At 44.4% G+C, this 22,035-nt stretch overlaps 1 protein-coding gene across 1 annotated transcript in view; it reads right to left on the bottom strand.

Moving 5' to 3' along the window:
* The window catches only part of TARS1 (threonyl-tRNA synthetase 1), a 174,481-nt gene that overhangs the window by 66,963 nt on the left and 85,483 nt on the right, over positions 1-22,035 (bottom strand). The window contains exons 12-14 of the mRNA XM_078674916.1: positions 19,300-19,462; positions 15,740-15,877; positions 14,771-14,848 (exon numbers count right to left, since the gene is read on the bottom strand). Coding sequence (XP_078531042.1) covers positions 14,771-14,848; positions 15,740-15,877; positions 19,300-19,462 — 379 coding nt within the window. The remainder of the gene's footprint in view (positions 1-14,770; positions 14,849-15,739; positions 15,878-19,299; positions 19,463-22,035) is intronic.

Genomic DNA, 22,035 nt, shown 5'->3' with positions numbered 1-22,035 from the left:
GAGTGAGAGCGGCTAGTAAGTGGATGCATACCCAAAATGAAAGTCATCTATAAAACTTTCACACTGCCTTCACATGTGCAATGATCATGGTCATACGCGATAGAGAATATGTACAACACATCGGTCCTTAGTTACTGTTTCTGCAACTAAACAAGTATTTGAAATAACCCTTAATGAAAAGGAAAAATGGAAATAAAAGAAAGAGAAAGCAACTGTAAAATGTCAATAACATAATAAAATGTGTCAACAAAAGGGTCATTTCCAAGAATATATAATCACTTGTAGAAGCAAACAAAGTAAATAACATCACATGTGATCACCACAACTGTACAATTAATTTACTCACAACAGAATAAAACATGTGCCTGTCACTGTTGTGTAGGCAAGATCCCAATAGCATCAACCGTTGTAGGTGTGCCTAACATCGTTGCAGTTGAAACGAAGGAAGAGGAATTCGTAACATTAACTAATGCATAAGCCCTTTCACCCTACCCCAACCCCTCCGACAAAAAACACCGGTCAGCTAACTAGTAGGGTAAATGTATTGCGTTCACCTCTACCAGTCTCACCACTAAGATGGGACTTTGCATGGGGATGCCTCACTCCTGGGGCGGACATGTCAGGGGAGGCCTCGGAGATGTTTCACGCGATTCATTCCCTGCCTCACAGGTCAATTGGGCGTCTGGCGATGTGGAGGCTACAGGTATGTCAGTGTGGGAATCAGCCATGATGGCGTCTCACTTACAAGCTACAGGGTGTTTACGAAGTCCCAAAGCGTCTTCCCTGTGCAGTGCAACGCTATCTGCCTGTGCCCAGGTACTGAACGGTTGTGTCCATAACTTGAGACGCCGGGATCAGGTGATTTCCATCGATGGCTGGTTAACTTTTTGGCCAAAGCAGGCCCAAGTCAAAAAACTGGGATGTGACCTTGTGTTTCTTGCTCCTTTGGTATAGGCCTTGCACACATACTCCCCATGTGTTCAAAAGAGCACTATCAGTGCACTGTAGGAGGCAGCTCGTTACTCCACTAAAGTAGCACTGCAGCCGGGGACACGCCCAGAGCATATGCACTATATTCGTATCTACTAGCGCGCAGTAGGGCCAGGCAGCAGCAGCACAATGAAAATACCAGTTTATATTGGCGAGGTGAGGTAGGCCCTGTGCAGAATGTATAACTGAATCAATCTAAATTGAGTTTTGCGTGGCATCTAAGGGGGACTCTCTAATAAAGAGGACCATTCCCTATCCGTGAAGGGTCGGTTGATATCAATTTCCCACCGTCCGCGTAGAGAAGCAAGCATTGGTGCAGTGTGGAAGCGCAGCGACCCAACCAGTCAGACCACTAAATATCTGCCTTGACCGAGAATGTGAAAGTACTGTATAGTGAGGTGTGTGGGGGGGCTCGCTAGTCTTATCACCCCATCTGCTCCCCAGGACCCCTACCAAGGATGTGTGTAGGAGAAATTGTCCCTGAAGAAGTCTATCCTCTTCCACCAGTGACTCATAAGGCAGGAGTGCACCGTCTCTATAAAGGTCTCCCACCGGTTGAACTCCCGCAGCAGTCCAGGCAGACCGTTCCGCCGTGGTAGGTATGTGTTGGCCGCGTGGCGTTCCCAACAGTGTTGGAGCTGGCGTATAGGGGACAGACTGCCCGGTGAGGTAGAGGCTGATTCTGAAACAGCGATGTGCAACCAGTATGAGCGTGGGTTTGGGCAGTAATGTACGGGCACAGGAGGGAAATCGTTAGCAGATATTGGTTAGGCTCCAGCCGGTTGTAGTGTGGCGGTTAAGTGTAAATTGGCAAGCCATCTCACCACCCATTGGAGCTGGGACGCCAAATAGTATCGACAAAGTTAGGCACTGCTAGTCCCAAAGGTCCGTCAGCTGATAAAGCTTTGCGGGCGCCACCTAGTTTCTGGGGGTGTTCCATATGAAGTTCCTGATCACACCTTCAAATAACCAGAAAAAGGAGGCGCGGATGTACAGGGGTAGGTTAACGAAATACAGGAGACGGGGAGCAGAACCACCTTTAGCAAAGCCACTGTGCCAGCCACCGACAGGGGCAGTGTCTTCCAAAAGGTCATCTGAGCACCCAGCGAAGTGGCAGCGTGTGTCAGGTTTCCATCAAACAAGTTGGTGGGCGAATGGTAGATTTTGGATTCCCAAGTATGTGAATGTATGCAGCTGCCATGTAAGGGGGATTGTGAAGAAGTAGATGTCCGGGTTATGTATAGTTGGGGATGAGAGAAAGAGGCCGGATTTAGCCCAATGACTCTCATGCCGGGAAATATATCACCGTTCTATAGTTTTATATCACGTTTTAAAGGGAATATGTGAGCCTGTCACTGTGTAGTACAACGTCCACCCAGGATACTTCACTCAACTTTCATCAACCAAAGTTGCACCAAAGTGATGTTCTTATACAGCAAAGAAGGTTAATCGAAGCCTTCAGAATGCCGTTCAGTGTGAAGCACATTCATTTGACATGAAATATAGGCCTTGTTTTCCAAACAAAGCAGCAAACCTTTTGCAAGACGGCCGCAAGTACACCTATTTTATTTTCTACAGGCAAACATAACCTGTTTTAAACAATGAGCCTGCCGCAAAATGGCTGCCTGTAATATTTTCTCCTCAACCACTAAGACTTGTTTTGATTGGAAATAGCTGTAATCTAGTTCAGGTGTTACCTGCGCTGATCACAGCTGCACCAAGGACAAGGTGGAACACGGCTGCACTAGGCTAGTTTCTCTCCTCTTTTCCACTCGCTAACCAACAGTCATTTTGACAAATGCATCACCTTTCTCACTATGAGCCAGCAGGCAACTCCACTGATTCTCCCAGCAATCGAAGTCAATTTCTCTTTCCTCATGCTGAAGCCACTGGGGTATTACCGGACAGAATGAACCCAGCTTGTGACCAGTGTAAAATGTGTATAAATAATCCATCATAAGTCCGAAGAAGTAACTCATGTTGGAGCTTTAGTACTAACACCCAAGCTCGCTTCTCTGCTCAGGCCAACTGTCATTCTCCAAAATGGGGAGACCCAACATTTCACTAATGCTGAGCTTAGCACAAAGAACACGAAATAGATAAAATAACGTTATAAGACATCACACTCTGTACCAACTGAAGTGCAAGAAAGATAGTCTCACAGCAGGGAATGAGTTATTGAGGTGCATATCTAGCAACTCGCACAAAGAAAACTCCAAAACTGAAGCACCAGCATGTTCATAAACTGGATTTCAAAAGAGGCGCCCTCCGCATTGGCGTCTAAGGAGAAAAGGTCCATCTCCTCCCATAGTCACAAAGTTGTCAAACGAGCCTTAAAACCAGCCCCCCCCCCAAAATGATGCGGGAAATCTACATCTTAGGGGCGTAGATTGGCGCCAGGTCAAGATGGCCGCGACGTGAGAAGCTCCACGTTGGTTGCAGGAGTAAAACGGCCCTATTACAACAACCGCAGGAGGAACTGCAATTTGACAGTCACTATTTATTTATTTTTTATTTTAAAGTTTTATAGAGCGCGAACTTGACCCGTGAGGGTATCAGAGCGCTTTACAGGTTCAAGAGTAATACAGAAAGATCGGTTGACAAAATGATAGCAATAAATCGGGGGGGGGGGGGGTATACAGAAACAGGGGTCATATGGTAGGCAGGGGGTCAAAGGGGTATGTGCAAGGTGGGAGGGGGGGGTGAAAAGGTATATAGGAACATTTTCCAGAATAAATGGTCATACAGTGACACAGTGATCTTTACAGAGTCACAACTCTCTGCAGGTTTGTTTTCCGGAACACAAGCATGACATTTTCTCCTCAAATAAGGCGACGTTCTGTCTGGGATGTTGCGACCGCCATTTTGAATTCTATATTTGTTTCCACTGCCTCACAAACCGTGTGCTTTTAAAATCAGCATTGCATAATTCTCCTAAATTCCAAATCTTCTGCTAATACTTCCAAATGCACTTAGAGTATAAAGCAATGTTTTTCTGGTCAGCTTTATAATTTCTTCATCGCTCACTTGCTAGTCATTGCTTTGAAAAGCATAAAATACAGAGTTTGCCTGTGTTTTCCTGTAATATCGCCTTGATAATTTTTTACTCCTTGCCTTATGAGAAGAACCAGAGGATTGAGGCTGCTCCCACCTAATACAGTTAATTCTTCATACAACTTCTCCGTAGACACTGCTAATTCATTTCTTTGCTCGCAAAACATATGGAAGGCAGTAGTCAAGAATCAGCTTCATCATCCACTGCGTCCTCTAGTGGAAATGCCACAACTAATCGTAAAATGGCTTCCAATCAAAGCTTGAGTACTCCTCAAGCTACTAAATAGGTTAAGAAAGACCCTCTGTCTCCCATCAAACATTCAACTTTATTTCAGTGGAGCTCTTGCTTGAGGAAAACCAAGCTCTTAAACCATACATGGAGTTTGAATGATAATTGGTATCTCATGGATAAACGGGTCACTCATATTGAGCAAACAGTCAGTGACCTTGACGATACCATGCAGACTTTTTGAAATCTAAAATCCGAAGTGTCACAATTGAGAAAGCATGCTGAGGACTTAGAAAATCTGTGTAGAAGAAACAACCTCTGTATTTATGGTCTGGTGGAAGGCACTGACCCCATTTTTTATTCTTTCAAACCATTCTCCCTAAGATTTTAGACCTTCAGCTTTCCCATTAATGAAGATGCAACGAGTGAACGGATTGGGCCATTCTACTAGTCATCCTTCGTCAACACAAAAGCCGAGAGTAGTTATCTTCCTCTTAGAATACATTGAGCTTCTTCAAATTATAAAGCTGCTAAAGACAAAGAATACATTTCATGGTCTGCATCAGTTATTCTGTGCATAGGCTTTTGCCAAAGCTACAGTGGATAGGAGGAAAAGATTCCTGGATATGAGATCAACTATCCGTTCCTTGAAAGCAAGATCTGGACTTTTCCACCCATGTCTGTTTAACTCCTTCGGTGCTTGTCATGAGTCACAGTGGAGCTGTGCTCATGACGAGCTGGGCTCGTCATAACGGCTGCGTGCCGCCCACGCACGATTGATTCCCCCCTGTGTGGGCGAATTAATCAGCGGGCGGGGTGCGACGAGCCCAGCTCGTCATGAGCACAGCTCTACTGTTACTCATGACGAGCTGGGCTCGTCACGAGCACTGCGGCGCCACGCTCACCCCCTCGCACCATGGGGGAATTACCCCCGCAGCGAAGGGGTTGAAGTACATTTTAGGAATATAACTAAGGCATATGAGGATCCCATGTTATTGCAGCGTTTTGTTGATAATTGTAGAGGAGAAGAGCTGGATACCTAAAAAATGTCTGCAATTGGACTTTCACGGTTTATTGTGGTTTTTTGGGGATAACTCTTGTGATAACCTAGTTAGATGTTGCCATTTTTGCAATATATGCATGTCTCTCCTCCCTCATTGTGTGCATTGTCGCCTCAATTTAATTTTTTTTATCCTCTCATTTCAGAGACTGTTTGGCATACGGCTTGAAGATTAAGTCATTGTTGTTTTCTGTGGTCTGATTCTCCCCTTCTCTGCTGCGTCATCATATTTATGTTGTTTCACCACCCTCAACTATTTGTGTGTTTTGTAGTTAAGTGGAGAAGTGTGGCTCACTGGTTAGAGAAGGTAGACCCTGAAGCAGAGGTCAGACCCGTGAACAGGGTTCAATTCCCGACGCGGCAGGGTCTTGAGCCCAAATATCCACGGACTCGATAATTCTCGTTTCGGTACCTACTCAAATCACGGGTTCACACTCTGCAGCTCTGGGCATCAGCTTGCTTAATCTCCACTATGGCCCCCCTGCGGCGGGATGCCTGGCTTTCACCTTGGTGATGCCCAGTACGGGTATCTCACAGGGAAAAAGCCAGGATGGGTTCCCGAGGCAAGCGCCGAGATGCCTACGGGTAATCGAGCGCTATGTAAGAACGCATAATCATAATAATAATAATGTTTTTATTGTCATTTCAGATTACTTCACTAAGTCTTTATGCAGCATAAGTAATGTTTTCTCAGTTTCTGCTCCTTTTCCCTCCCCTCTTTCTGATTTCTTTATCTCTTTTTCATATTCTTTCTGATACATACATTTAATATATTATTTGCAGAGAACCAATTGTATTTTACCTATGGTTACTTCAACCTTATTGTAAAATGTTATCACTATTTTACTTGTTTTATTTATATCCCAATAAAGGGTTTTTTTTTTAACTTAAAAAAGAAATCTAGATCCTTTTAGAATCTGTCATGATTCCCGCTTAAATTCTGGTAACGGCAGACCTCCCTCAGTGCTTTGGAGACAGACCTAGGATTGTCTGTCAGCGAGAAAAAGTGTGTCTTTATCTATGTGTCATCAGCATTTCGCCAGTCAGCGGCGATATTGTCGCTGGCTTCCTGAGCAGCGTCCCGGGAACAGAGGACTCCAAACCCCAGAAACCACTTTGTGAGCAGGATAGAAGATACAATGCTGAAAAAAACTATAAATTTTAAGCTACACCTAGAACATCCCGTGCCAAATGAATGAATGTACGGTGCGATAAACAAGACTATGATGAGAGTTTTTGAACTGTGGGCATAAAAAAAACACCAATTCTTTGACAGGTCGAGGTCTGCAAAAGAAAGCATTTGACAGAAGAAACGGCACATGGTCACTGGGAGAACGGGCACCTCTTTAACCTGCAGCATCAGGGCAAATGTGTGATCTTCAAAAGGGTTGGCGTTACTAAATGCCCAAAACTGCACTCATGAAGCGAAAACAAAAAAACCCCGAAATACCTAGACATCTGAAATCATGTTATTTAGTAGTACAAACAGAGAACAGAGCCCTCTTCAGCAATGGACATACAGTGCCACCTACTGTCTGGATTAGGCATTAGAAGGATATTTAACCAGAAGGCCATGCAACGAACTGCTTGCAAAAAAGGAGAAAGCAGATAGAATCCGTTTCGGATGGAAGACTCTGAGAAAGACAAGTTACGAAACTATAAACCCAGTAAACAAGCAGCTCGTGGGAAGCTGCATGTATCTGACATAGGGGCATAAGACACGATTTCGGAACACTGTATGCATACTTCTGCACCGCCAGTAAATCCTGCCACCAATCAACAACTGAACAGGCCAAAGGCACTACATAAAAAAAACTCAATAAGAGAAGATGATAGTTTATGGATATGATTTATTTAGGCTGTGCACCTATTTCTGTTACTGTCAGAAAGCACAGTGCAGATTAGTTATCGGATGCATCAGGGCAGTCATATGATTAGTCCTGCATTTTGCAATACTATTATAATTCAATGTTTTATTAAAGTATTTAATTGATTAAATAAACCAAGATTGCAGGTATTAAAACAGAATTTTAAAGAAATGGCAACATTAAAAAAAAGATTGAAATTGCCAAGATTCGTGAAGATATAGTAGCAGTCTATGCTGTGCACTAGCAGGTGTGTTGACATGATGCAGATAAGGCAGTGTCAGCTGTGCACTAGCCGGTGTGTTGGGGTGATACAGATACGGTAGTGTAAGCTGTGCACTAGCAGGTGTGTTGGGGTGATACAGACATAGCAGTCTAAGCTGTGCACTAACAGGTGTGTTGGGGTGATACAGACATAGCAGTCTAAGCCGTGCACTAGCAGGTGTGTTGCCGAGATACAGCAGAGTAAGCTGCGCTCTAGTAGGTATGTTGGCGTGATACAGATACAGATGTGTAAGCTGTCCATTAGCAGCTGTGTTGACATGATACAAACCTAGCAGTGTAAGCTGTGCCCTAGCAGGTGCGTTGGCGTGATACAGACATAGCAGTCTAAGCTGTGCACTAGCAGGTGTGCTGGCGTGATACGGTTGCAGCAGTGTAAGCTGACCACTAGCAGGTGTGTTGCTGTGATACAGATACAGCAGGGTAAGCAATGGTCAAAGTGGGGGGGGGGGAGTAGCGTAACTGTGGGCGGAGAATAAGAGGGCAGGAATAACCCACAGATTGGATCAGTGGGCTGAGCCAGAGATGTGGCCAGAATACGCAAACTTCCCAATTTTTAGTATTTGTTTGGCATTTCACTGCCCAGTTTAATCAACCAAAGGATACACATGAATATTTAAGATCATAATGAGCTATTGACATTAAAACACATTCACAAAATGGGATATGTTTCTAATCACAGAATGTCCCAAATACTATAAAATGTGGAAGCACAAGCCATTTGTCGCCGAGCCATGGAGTTTGTCATCAGCACTTCTCCCTTTTTCCACAACAGCAGTTCAAACATGAATGGCAGAATATCCTAGTTTGCAAATGTTTTCTATATAATTATGGCTCTGCCATATTTGCCTCATAATGCAAGATCTGCTGCATGATCTGACCATTTAAACTAATAAATTGTTTATAGCTCAAACGTATAAAAAGTTAATAAAAAATGTGACTTGTTTTGCTGCGAAGTGGCTGACTTATTGCAAAGGTGGACTGATCACCTTTCTCACTGTTGCATTTGTATGTTACACTGGTACTAATAAGGCAAAATCTTTCCAGAGACTATTAGCATGTGCACACATGTCAAAATAATAAAATATCAGAAACTATACTGCATTACGCTGCAGCCTTTTTTTAATGCATAATTTTGTCAACAATGCGGCATAATTTTGTCCTCCTTTGCTGCATAATTAATTCCAGTGGCCCCACAGCAAGCATCACATGTTAAAAGTGCTTGTGAATGAAGCAGAGAGACTGTGCAGTTTGCGAACTTAGTTTGGTCTGCGTGTAAATCCTGCATTGCCAATCCCTGGTTAGTTGCAGCTACTACTTCTGAAACAAGACCAATGGAGGTACCTATGGGTGAGGCAGACTGGCCTCAAGGGCAAGGCCGGCCTTAGCACTGGTGGTGCCCTGTGCATTGTTTGTTATTGCCCCTCAATGATCACCCCTGCCATGGATTCCCTCACTACCACCCTTTAACAGTGCCCCTCAAGTCTCCATAATCACACTCTCTCTCATGCATTTAATTTGATTTACAGCTCTACTCATACCAGTGTAGGGTGTCAGAGCACTTTACATCACATACATTACTCAGAGACAATCAATGTGTGTGCAAATCACTGTATAGAAAATATTACATAAGACTAAGGACTACAAGGTGTAGGAGTCACATGACAACCATACTAATAGGCCGTATAGTTCAATAGTAATTGGTCTGAAGAAACACAAACTTAGAATTTAAAACGTAATACCTTGGTTGGGGGTTCTCTTTAATAATCAGAATTGATTTATGTGCAAAAGAACACTTTTTGCAATATTAGGATAATCAAAGACTAGGGGAAAAACATAATGCTCTAATTTATACCTTGCAGTTTGTATGCAGCTCTTAGATTAAAGTTAATAGCTCACTGTTCTATGTTAGGATTTTAACTTATAAACTGCAAGTAACAAAAGGATCTCTCTGACAAAAGCAGTAGCCCACTGACCTATTTACATTATGCGCCCTTTGTGATCTGCATGGTGCATGTTCTTTGCAGCAGGCACATTAACCCTCTGAGCTACCTTTCCATGAATCAAAACTTCCACTAGACAAACTGATCTCTCTCTGGGAAGAACATTAAACACCAGAGTCATCATGACATTTTTATTGTTGCCGAAAATTGCTGGAGGCCAGGAAGGAGCCAGCAAGCACTTTTAAAACCTTAATAAACTTGCAAACATAATGCCTCCACCCAACGTCAGCACCTGGTGCGGTCACACCGGTTGCACTACCCTAGAGCTAGCCCTTCTCAAGGGTCCGGTGACCACAGTGACAGAGTCACTGTTGTTCTAGGCTGTGCTGCTTCATAGGCCTGCCGTCAAGACTGGAGGTGTACTTAAGTATGGATTGTGGTGGACAAACCTTGAAGGTTAACCCACACTTGTCACTGCTTGGTGTTAAGGCACCAGGGCTTCTAAGGTCTTGCAAAGAAAGCCTTCTAAGGTCTAGCATGGGATTGTGCTCTCAGGAGAGTGGTCTGGTGGACTGGTTATTGAGTCTGAACCTGGATCCCCAGTTCCAAATTCAGCAGCTCAGGCCATAGTGCCACATCCTCTCCCCCACCGAACACCATATTGGCCCACTGAGAAAAACTCACACTGCCTTCGACTACAACCCAATTGCTGCAGACTATAAACACCTGGATGCGGCTCAATTTAAATGAAGCACTAGACAAGAGTAATATGCGGTCTACCAAAAAAAGTAACAACATCCTGGAAAAAGCAAACACTCATAGGGAATGCAAAATTTAGAAAACCATGTGAAACGTAAGCAGGGACAGCATGGTTACCTTAACGCTTTTACACTCACTATTGAGAAATCAGTCAGTGCTTTTGCCTGAAAAGTTAAGGACATGACTACAGGGCCCTGAATGGACCTATTTCAATGTCCTTTGCTTATATCCGTACAAAACATACGCAGTATGGGAAAAAGACCACATCCCTGGACACAGAGCTGCAGTACACATTTTGTTTTCTAATCCACGCATTACAGTACCTCCAGGATTGGTGCACTAGTTGCAAGCCCAGGAAAATCAAAGACAAGAAAACAAAAATAGAGCTTCACTGGCAAACTCTATAAAAGTGGCGCTAATGTGTTTGGGTGTGAATACAATCAATCTGGCCAGTTTGCTACCACTCTGTCTTACTTTATTTAGTAATTTTTCATATTTTTAACCTTTTATTTCAGATGCTGCACTTTGAGGAGCAAATACAAGAAAGGAGAGGAAAGAGAGTGAGAACCCCGTCTTGAAGTCACGGTTTTCAGTTAGATCAGAACTGCTAGACAGAAAGAGAGGGAAGAAGGAAAAGAGTGTGGGGGGGGGGCAGCTGAAGTGGACACTGTTTTTTTCTTCTCTGGGCAAGAAGGAAAAGACAGAGTCCTGTTACTTCTCTGCCGCCTGTCCTCGAACGCCAGGAACACAAAGCTTTATTTATAGGATGGTGATTTCTTGCGTACGCATTCTCAAAAAAAAAAAGTAGGGGAATGGAATCATTGGAATTAAAGAAGTAGGGGCACTCTGTGCCTTGACGATCCCGCCCACTTCGACCACTGAGTGTAAGCAGTGTATTAGCGGGTGCTTTAGCGTGATACAGCAGAGTAAGCTGCGCACTAGCAGGTGTGTTGGCGTGATACAGACATAGCAGTCTAAGCTGTGCTCTAGCAGGTGTGATGCAGTGATACAGATAGAGCAGTGTAAGCTGCGCTCTAGTAGGTGTGATGGCGTGATAAAGATACAGCAGTGTAAGCTGTGCACCAACAGGCGTGTTGGTGTGATACATACAGCAATCCAAGCTGCGCACGAGAGGGTGCGTTGGCGTGATAGATACAGCAGTCTAAGTTGCACACTAGCAGGTGTGTTGTTGTGATACAGATATGGCAGTGTAAACTGCGCACTAGCAAGTGTGTTGGCATGATATAGATACAGCTGTGTTAGCTGTGCACTAGCAGGTGTGTTGGTGTGATAGATACAGCAGTCTAAGCTGCACACTAGAGGGTGCCTTGGTGTGATACAGATACAGTTGTGTAAGCAGTGCACTAGCAGGTGTGTTGCCGTGATAGATACAGCAGTCTGAGCTACACACTAGAGGGTGCATTGGCGTGATACAGATACAGCAGTGTACGCTTTGCACTAGCAGATCTGCTGGCATGATACAGATACAGCAGTATAAGCTGAACACTAGCAGGCTTTTTGGCGTGATACAGATACAGCAGTGTAAGCTGCGCACTAGCAGGTGCATTGACGTGATACAGATACAGCAGTATAAGCTGCGCACTAGCAGGTGTGTTGGCGTGATACAGATACAGCTGTGTCAGCTGTGCACTAGCAGGTGTGTTGGCGTGATGCAGACATAGCAGTGTAAGCTGTGCACTAGCAGGTGCTTTGGCATGATACAGATATAGCTGTGTAATCTGCGCACTAGCAGGTGTGTTGAAGTGATACAGATAGAGCAGTGTAAGCTGTGCACTAGCAGTTGCGTTGGTGTGATACGGATGTGGCAGTGTCAGCTGTGCACTAGCAGGTGTGTTGACGTGAAAGATACAGCAGTCTAAGCTGCACACTAGCAGGTGGGTTGGCGAAATAAAGATACAGCAGTGTAAGCTGTGCACTAGCGGGTGCATTGGCGTGATACAGCTACAGCAGAGCAAGCTGTACACTAGCAGGTGCATTGGTGTGATACAGATGTGTAATCTGCGCACTAGCAGGTGTGTTGGCGTGATACAGATATAGCAGTGTAATCTGTGCGCTAGCAGGTGCACTCGCATGTTACAGATACAGCAGTGTAAGCTGAGCACTAGCAGCTGTATTGGATTGGTACAGATACAGCAATGTAAGCTGTGCACTAGCAGGTGCATTGGCGTGATACAGATACAGCATTTAAGGCTGCGCACTAGTAGGTTTATGGCATGTTACAGCTATAGCAGTGTAAGCTAATCACATGAAGGTGCTTTGGCAAGATACAGATAAAATAGTGTTAGCTGTGCACTGGCAGGTATGTTAGCGTGATACACATATAGCTGTGTAAACTGCACTAGAAGGTGTGTTGGCGTGATACAGATACAGCACTGTAAGCTGTGCACTAGCAGGTGTGTTGGCGTGATACAGATACAGCACTGTAAGCTGTGCACTAGCAGGTGTGTTGGCGTGATACAGATACAGCAGTCTAAGCTGTGCACTAGCAGTGTAAGCTGCGCACTAGTAGGTGAGCTGGCGTGATACGAATATAGCAGTGTAAGCTGCGCAATAGCAGGTGTGTTGGTGTGATTCAAATATAGCAGTGTAGGCTGCGCTCTAGCAGGTGCATTGGGGTGTTACAGATATTGTAGTGTAAGCTGTGCACTAGAAGGTGCTTTGGCACGATGCTGCTAAAATAGTGTTAGCTGTGCACTAGCAGGTGTGTTGGCGTGATACAAATACAGCAGTGTTAGCTGTGCACTAGCAGGTGTCCTGGAGTGATACAGATATAGCAGTGTCAGCTGTGCACTAGCAGGTGTGCTGGCATGATACAGATACAGCAGTGTAGGCTGCGCACTAGCAGGTGCATTGGCATGTTACAGCTATAGCAGTCTAAGCTGCGCACTAGAAGGTGGTTGGCATGATACAGATACAATAGTGTTAGCTGTGCAGTAGCAGGTGTGTTGCTGTGATACAGATACAGCAGTGTAAGCTGTGCACTAGCAGGTGTGTTGGCGTGATACACCTCAGTGAACAGCCCCATCCAGGTCCAACACAAGACTTTTGCACTAAGCCCCCTTGGCAAACTACTTCAAATACTTCTGAAGCTAGAAGGCCAGGGCACTAGAAAAAGATAATAAAAACACTTGCTTTGGGTGCTATGTTTGTTTACCCTAGCGCCAAGCTCCTTTAAATGGTCTCACTAGACAGACACAGGCAGGGCATGAGTCGGGGATTCACGCGGGAGGATGGCGTCCACCCACTTTTTTCACAGGGTGTACGCCATCCACCCTGACAAGAAGTTGGGCCCCCACTGAAAAAGAATCTGCATTTGTCCCGGTGTATTTTCCAAACACAGGGACACTTTCAACAGTGCCAGCACACAGTTCTCTGCTTTCGATCCGCAACAACATGCAGGCAGGGATAGGATGGGGCTCTCTAATTTCTGACTCCTGCTGATTCCATAACAAAGGTCGAATCTGAGGGGTCATCCGGCCTCATTTTGCTCGAGTCTCCTGGCTGGCAGCAGTCGGGAGCCTCACACCTGATGTAAATGCAGCAGAGGGGAAACAAAGGCTCTCACCTTGTTAGAACTTCACACATACTTAAGAGAGGCAGCTTTTCACTTTGTTCAGGCTCTGTTTAGGAGATATGCATGCACTTTAAGAAGTCAGATGTGTTGATCGTTCCCAGTATTTGCACAAAATAAATAGCATTCATATAGCTTTTACTACCCCTGAGGAGGCGTTGTAACAATTTAAATATCACTTTTTTTTTCTTTTAAAGCACTATGGGTAGAGGAAGCTTTACGCTGACAAAAGGCAACATTGGTTTATGTGAAGCTTACAAAAGTGTGAATCTTCTGCCTAAATCAGGAGGGTTTGCAAGTATACCGCCGCCGCCGCACATGCGTGGCACTGGCGAATGCCCCAGAAGTGCAGACTGTCACCTACTCTTAAAAAAAGTCCTGGATACTTCTGTTTTCCGCATCTTACTTCAATTACATGCTTGAATTCAGGCACCGACCACTGTCGCCTGGCGGTCTTTCAGTCTCCTATCCTCAGACTGTTACCTTCGGTTATCTCCTCCATACCCCTGTCCCAATATCACCGCGTCACTTCCGCTGGGCTCTTTACTGTATTATATCCCAGCCACGGCCCGTGCATGTAAGAGTGGTGGGCTGTGGGCCGGTGGGGGGGTGGGGGGGGAGGCGTCGGGGGAGGGGGAGGGGGGGGGATTTCGACAGATTACAAAAAGGGGATATTATTTATTTATTTAATTATGTTCCCTTGCGGTCGTCTTTCGATTGATATAGGGTGGTGGAAGGGCCATGAAGGCTGAAGCTAATCTGAAACTTAAGTGGCCAATTCAAATGTTTATTTTGAGTGGTCTCAATGCCAGCGTAGATTACTGTTCAGAGGCATTACCTTTAGCTTGTAAAGAAAGAGGAGTCCAAGAGCGGCTAGATTATAATTTGAGGTCAAGATCTGGTTTTGAATGCGAGCCCAAATGCCTTTGTGTGGCCAAGGCCCAGACAAGTGCAATAGATATAAGAGAAATAATTGATTGAATCTCGTTTACTAACCTTGGGTCCATAAAAGGCGCCATCACCAGGATTTAACTCCCACTTCTCACCAAATTCATTCAGGCTGTTTTCAAGTTGCTAAAAAAGTAAGATAGTTAAAGTCACATACAAGGCTGCTGTCAACATACAATGGGAGTATTTATTCAATAACCTTTCTCCCCCTAGATGGAATGCTGAGATTGGCTGAGCCCATCAGAAGATTAGAATGCTGGCACAAGCTACAACTCACCGCCCACTTTCTAGGTTCACTGTCTGTGATGCAGTGGCAGAGAAAGCACCGATCAGAGTAGAGGCCCACCAACCTTTCAAATGGGTACACACTCGAGTTGCCCAACAAGCCTTAACCCTAGAAGTGATGTATAACAATAAAAAAGCAAGAGGCCTGTTTCAATGTTGGGTGACAAGTGATACCAATGTCCCCATCAATGTGGCCAGCAAAGCTAGAAGTATTACTGCCCACATGAAGTCAACAACAGCCGCGAATGGCCATTCTCGGATATATGCCCTCGCCTCTGACTGGGCGCATAATATTGAGTAATGGAGGGCTACTATCAGCAGCTAACACCCCCTCTTGTAGACGTTAACTGCTGCTGTACTATTTAAAAGCAGGCCTTCTACTTTATTCTTACTACCTGGATTTGAGAGATATACATTGTGAATTGCAATAATAAGAGACTGGTGCTGCAGCCCAGAACTCTACAGCAACGAAAGGAACAATTTCCACAATGGAATATTGTACATGTATTTTAAATGATGACATGGTACTAACACACCACGCGGTTACCCAGCCTCGGCACCCGAATGTAGGCAAACGGAGATTTTTCACAAGTGAATTACAATTTCCCCAGCTGAAGATGTGTACCCAGGACTTGGTACACATGGCAACACACACTACACCAAATGGCCCCAAAAAAGGGCATGCCACTTCTGCTTTGTGGATTTTGTTTAGCACTAAATGGCTGCAGTTACCTTCTCTGCTCGATTCCACACATCAATGTCTCCCAGGAACTTTTCTGGACGAGTCGAGAGGTTCAGCTTGAATGAAAATCCAAAGACATCGTAAACAGCACGTAGAAACTGCAAACAGCTCATGATCTCCTCCTCAATCTGTAAGAAAAATAACCAAGATGTTATAATTGTTAATCTTCCCTGGAAAAATCTTGGATGATGATTACAAGACTAGCAAGGTTTACTTAAGCAGACCTACAAATTCCCTCCAAACCATGCAATTTCTTGCAGTTTCGGCCCACATTATGTACACTTAAATCATATTGCAGCCATCAATTGGCCTGTCACAACCTATTGCCAAGGTAGCTAGAGTTTCAGTTAGAGCAGCATAACGCGTAATGAAGATATCCTACAATTAATAGGGAATACATGCCTTTAAGTTTAAATGTTCCTTCGTTTTGTAATGGCAAACACCATTACAAAGACTTGACTAAAACCTTGCTACAGTTTTAACAAAACTCTCATATTATCACGTAATATATCATTTACTAATGGAGCAAAAAGGCTACAGCACTTTTGAAATTCGACCAAATCAAATGAAATGCCGTTTAAACTAGAGGAAGCTATCAAGATACTACATAGCCCCATCCTAATCGAATGGACAATTTCCAAGAATGTGATAAATTACAAACAAAACAATTCGGGATAAACAGGGACAGCTACTCCGTTTGAGTGAAAGAGTATCATCCCAAAAAGAAAAGCCCCAGGCCAGAGCTCACGAATAAAATGGTAATAAACGTAATTTATTGCCATTTTATTTTTCGGTAGCAAACATGTCTCAAAATGAGTGTCGGGGCGGGGCCATCGCTGCTAAGTGGAAGCAGGGAGCTGTGTGCTCAAGTTTAAAATGTTGATAAACAGAACAGGGTGGCTGATCAGGATTACTTTAAGACAATTCAAGATCCACACAGCCAAAACGTGCTGCGTAGCCAAAGGTTATATTCCAAACAAATTTATTGTCATTTGAGATCAATTTGCATTAATTAATCAAAAACATGGCATCAAAGGAACTTCCTATCAAAACAGTCAGTTCAAAAACATACAGTTATATATACAATATATACAAACATTTAAAGTGAATACTCAAGATTTGGCGACACCAACAACAAACTTGAAAACAAATTACATAGCAAAATAATTACAACATGAACAGCCTTTGCACGAAAGGCACCATTTACAAGTGGAAAAAACCAGTCCTATGACTAAACAACCAGTGGACAGGCGGATCTGAAGATGGAATGGGTGAGCCTGCCTGTCTCACAGCACCTGTGATAGAGTATTTTTAGATTGCAAGGGCCCACGAAAGTGGTATTAGTTAGTCCCTAGCTGCACCCTTCTTTCTTGACACAGGCTGGGGGTCAACGCGTTTCGAACCGTGGTGAGTATAGGTTCTCCTCAGGACAGGGACTGGATAGGAGTTTATCTTATCAGCCAGCACAAGGGCTGCACAGGGAAAAGTGGACTGAGCGTCAGGTAAGTATTCTGTATGCAAGCGCAAAGGTGTCTGGAAGCAGGGCGCCCGCAACGCGGTGCGCGATTGATTGGGGGACGAATCACATGGTGGTTTTCTTGTTTAAGTGGGCTGCACCCAAATTGCACTCTTAGGGGAACGGCTGGTCCGCGGAGAGATCCGGGAGGCGGAGCGGGAATCAAGCAGCCGCGTACCGTGGAGCGCCCAAGAAAAGAAGTCCTTTCCTTATCGTGCCTGGAAACCAGGCACGATAAGGAAAGGACTCTCCGCGGACCGGCCGTTCCCCTAAGAGTGCAATTTGGGTGCAGCCCACTTAAACAAGAAAACCACCATGTGATTCGTCCCCCAATCAATCGTGCACCGCGTTGCGGGCGCCCTGCATCCAGACACCTTTGCGCTTGCATACAGAATACTTACCTGACGCTCAGTCCACTTTTCCCTGTGCAGCCCTTGTGCTGGCTGATAAGATAAACTCCTATCCAGTCCCTGTCCTGAGGAGAACCTATACTCACCACGGTTCGAAACGCGTTGACCCCCAGCCTGTGTCAAGAAAGAAGGGTGCAGCTAGGGACTAACTAATACCACTTTCGTGGGCCCTTGCTGTCAATCTAAAAATACTCTATCACAGGTGCTGTGAGACAGGCAGGCTAACCCATTCCATCTTCAGATCCGCCTGTCCACTGGTTGTTTAGTTATAGGACTGGTTTTTTCCACTTGTAAATGGTGCCTTTCGTGCAAAGGCTGTTCATGTTGTAATTATTTTGCTATGTAATTTGTTTTCAAGTTTGTTGTTGGTGTCGCCAAATCTTGAGTATTCACCTTAAATGTTTGTATATTTGTATATATTGTATATATAACTGTATGTTTTTGAACTGACTGTTTTGATAGGAAGTTCCTTTGATGCCATGTTTTTGATTAATTAATGCAAATTGATCTCAAATGACAATAAATTTGTTTGGAATATAACCTTTGGCTACGCAGCACGTTTTGGCTGTGTGGATCTTGAATTGTCTTAAAGTAATCCTGATCAGCCACCCTGTTCTGTTTATCAATTGTTGAGATCCAGGCTGGTCAGTGGTAGGATCCAATACCTTCATTTGTACACAAGTTTAAAATGTGCACGTCTCTTTGTCCGGCCATCCTGCGACGGCCAGCGAGACATGCACATTTTAAACTTCTCTTACCAAGCGTAGACATAAGGGTTAGTGAAAGTAAAAGCCTCTAGTACTCGTGTGAGGCAGATCGAGGCTGCCCCCACCACTCCTAGTGCTGTTCTCAGGATGTAAGCAGCACCAGGATTGGCTTGGGAGTTTGGAGTCAGCCTGCCTCTAGGAGAGAAGACCACTGAGGAGGATGTCCCGCTCGCAGGTAAGTGACTATAATTCATTCGTTTTTATTGTCCCATCCACCTAATCACCCTCACGTCCTTGTCAGCTCCCACTGGGGATACATACATATAAAAAGGATTACTGCTTCCTAACATCTGGAGAGTCTGTCAAACAGGACCTGTGTAGATTAGCCTCATGATATAACCTTTTTCTCACAAGCTGTATACTTCTGGAACTAAAGCTAATACAACGCCACTCAAACCACCAGCAAAAAGCTACAAAACAAAGGTGTGAGCCAAGCACCTGAATAGTTAACGGCACCGACAGTAAACGCTGTGAACAATGCACCAAACGAAGAGAAAAGAAGGCAGTCAGGAAGATGTTTGGGGGGGTATTTGGGAAGCAGACACAAGCAGGCTGTGAATAGCGCGACGTGCAAGTCCTCTGACCTGAACTTTCCAAAATGTTCTACAATAATTTCAAGTAAACTGTTCTAGCTCAAATATCTTCCATACGCTTGGAATGCATTCTATTGGATGGTTACGTTTTGTGCATGCATGTAAAACATATAATACCCACCTAAAGGTAAGTGATATTGCTTTAGGCATAGAGGAAAAACATAAGATTCAGTCATGGACTTATGTACGTTTATACACAACAGAGGGGTGTGTTACAGATCTGCAATGACTATAATCCTGTATGCATGTGCTTCCAAGATATACCTGTTCCATGGTGCAGAATATGTGCGCATCATCCTGCTGGAAGCGCCGTACTCTGGTGAGTCCTGTTAGTGCACCTGATAACTCATTTCGGTGAAGTACTCCAAAATCTGCCAGTCGCAAAGGCAGCTCGCGCCAGGATCTTGGTCGGTGGTCAAACATAAGACTGAACAAAAGGAAAAGAAACAAGAAGTTCAAAACTCAACTGTAATATTGCACTTTTAGTAGACGAGCAGAAACAAAATGCATTTTTATATCGAATAACATTCATACTTAATTACTTTCCAAGAAAAGTATTACATTTTTTAAAGCATGTATAACTTAGCAACATCCATCATTCGCAATCAAAGAAAATACGGTTGCGACATTGCAATTTCACAATAAATAACTTTCAACGCGTTCCAAACAAGTCGCACTTTGAAAGCAGCTTTTAGCATTCTGCGATAGAAACGTGGACTTTACGCCTATTAAGTAATTGAGCACAAAAAAGAAAATATATTTTCTTTGGGCCTGTACCTGAATATTGACCTTAAAACAACAGCTGTGAACATGTGCACACTTACAATTTCCCCATTAAATCATCAATTATAGCAACTTTTCAGCAATTTTTTTTCAGTGCAACCTACAGGTACCTCAATACTGAGCAGCAGGCATCAGCACTCCGAATACATAAACTTCAAAAAGTAGGGAGTAAAATAGCAAAGTAATAAAGAGCATGTGGGTGGGTACGAGGGACAAACAGCAGACATGATTTAGTTCTTTACAAAAACTGCCAGCAAATCAAACAAACAAATTACATGCCTTCAGTAATGCTCTTTCTGGTGGATACTCTAGCGGCAGATTCCTCACCTTGGAAAAAAGGCGCCAGACTGGATCTAGAAACCTTTCCCCAGCAATGCTCCTGCACACCAGAAGAGGGCACTGTGCAACTCTGTGCTGGCTCCACAGTGCTCTCGAAGTGATGAAGCAGAGGGCACGAGTCGGGGTACCACGCGGGTGGACGGCATCCCCCCACTTATTTTCGAGGGTTTTCCAGGGTGGACGCCGTCCACCATTTTGAAATCGGAAGTTTCTCGGACTGCCGCAGGACACCACGCCCCTTCACCTACCAGGTTCGCCGTTGCCAGGGTACCCAATAGACGCCGAGATCTTCAACCAATGGATGGACGCCGTCCCCCCTGCGCAAAAGCGCTACACCAACTATTAAACACATACCTATTTTAACAGGTTTTTTCCTTTTCGTGACGTCACTACACGTATTTGAGCGTCCCCCCACTTCTAGGTTTTTGCCTTTCGTGACATCACTTCCGGTCGTGACGTCACTTCCTGTCTGTGAGCGTCCCCCCACTTCTTTATTTAGGACTTGTGCCCTGGCCGCATATAAGCATTGACCCTGCATGCAGACGTAAGTTTGTCTTTTCCCCTCCTGTGCTCTCAGACGCACAGCATAAAACATTATTGGTGCTATTGTGCTAATTCATAACTTGGAACCTTTCTAGATGTTAAAAAGAGGTCACTCCAGAATGGAAAGGTGGGAGGTAAGTGAGGAGTCTGCAGTTACATAGAATATCCACCATAAAAATCATTACCAAACTTAAGTAACTAGCTCTTATGATGGATGCTTCTAACTAAAGATGTATATTAGCTCAGAATGGATACCAAACAGTACCAGACCAAAACATCTTAGAAAACTGAACAGGCAAAATGTCCTTCGCTGCCAGACCTGGCCGTGAAGGTGTGCACTGATGCCCACGTCGCAGCCTGGCAGATGTCAAGAACTGGCCCTCCAAGAGTCAACGGAATGTAGACATCTTAGCCCTGATGGAATGGGCTTGCAGTCCTTCCGGAGGCTGCTTCTTGGTTAGTGTATTGCAGATCTTAAAGCACAGGACTAGCCACCTCAAAGGCGTTCTGGTCTACACTGCCTTCTCTTTTTTTGCTCTGGAGAACCCCACAAAAATGTAATTGTCCACAAGGTAGCCCCGAGTACGAGCAATGTAAAAGCTTACAGCTCTTTGGGGTCCAGCTGATGGAGCCTCCCCTACTCTTTCGAGTAGTAAGGGAGGGTTAGGTAATACATTGCCCAACGTGAAAGGGAGTCATGACCTTTGGTAAATAGGTTACTAGAATTCTCAGCATCAATTTGTCTGGGAAAACGTGGTATGAGCAGTTGCACCCAGAGCCGAAAATTCACTCATGCAATGAGCTGATGTAACTGCAATGAGTACAAGGGTCTTTAAAGCCCAGAGACGCATCGAGCAGCTTTACATACGCTCGATAGGCATACGCCTGAGAAATGTCAAAACCAAGTTAAGGTCCCACTGTGGTATCAGAAATGGTTTTGGAGAAAATATGTGTCAAACGTTAATAAATCTCATCACGACAGGTCACTGAAACAGGTTTGGCAATTGTACAAAATGACGTCAGGGTCAACAAATAACTTTTTATAGTGCCCATTAGGACAAATATAAAACAAACAAAAAAATTCAAACAGCTTTGCTTGTAAAGCGTCAGTCTTGTAGATGCCGCACAATGGCACAAATTTGTCTCAGCACCAGGCATAAATGAACTTTAAAAATGGTACTTGGTCGCAAAGACAACCACAACCTCGGGCAGCTGATCAAACGCAGTCAACTGCATCCACTAAATCTCCACACACCGAGGTCCTCCCGAAGAGGAAGCCTGATTGGATGACAGATGCACATGTTCAGAAGTTTTGGGTACCACTCTTTCCTGGCC

This window comes from Lissotriton helveticus, chromosome 2_1 (assembly GCF_964261635.1).
Source record: "Lissotriton helveticus chromosome 2_1, aLisHel1.1, whole genome shotgun sequence".
In the NCBI taxonomy this organism is placed as follows: Eukaryota; Metazoa; Chordata; class Amphibia; order Caudata; family Salamandridae; genus Lissotriton; species Lissotriton helveticus.
Note: the sequence above shows the minus strand (reverse complement) of the source record. Positions and strands in the feature narration are given on the sequence as shown.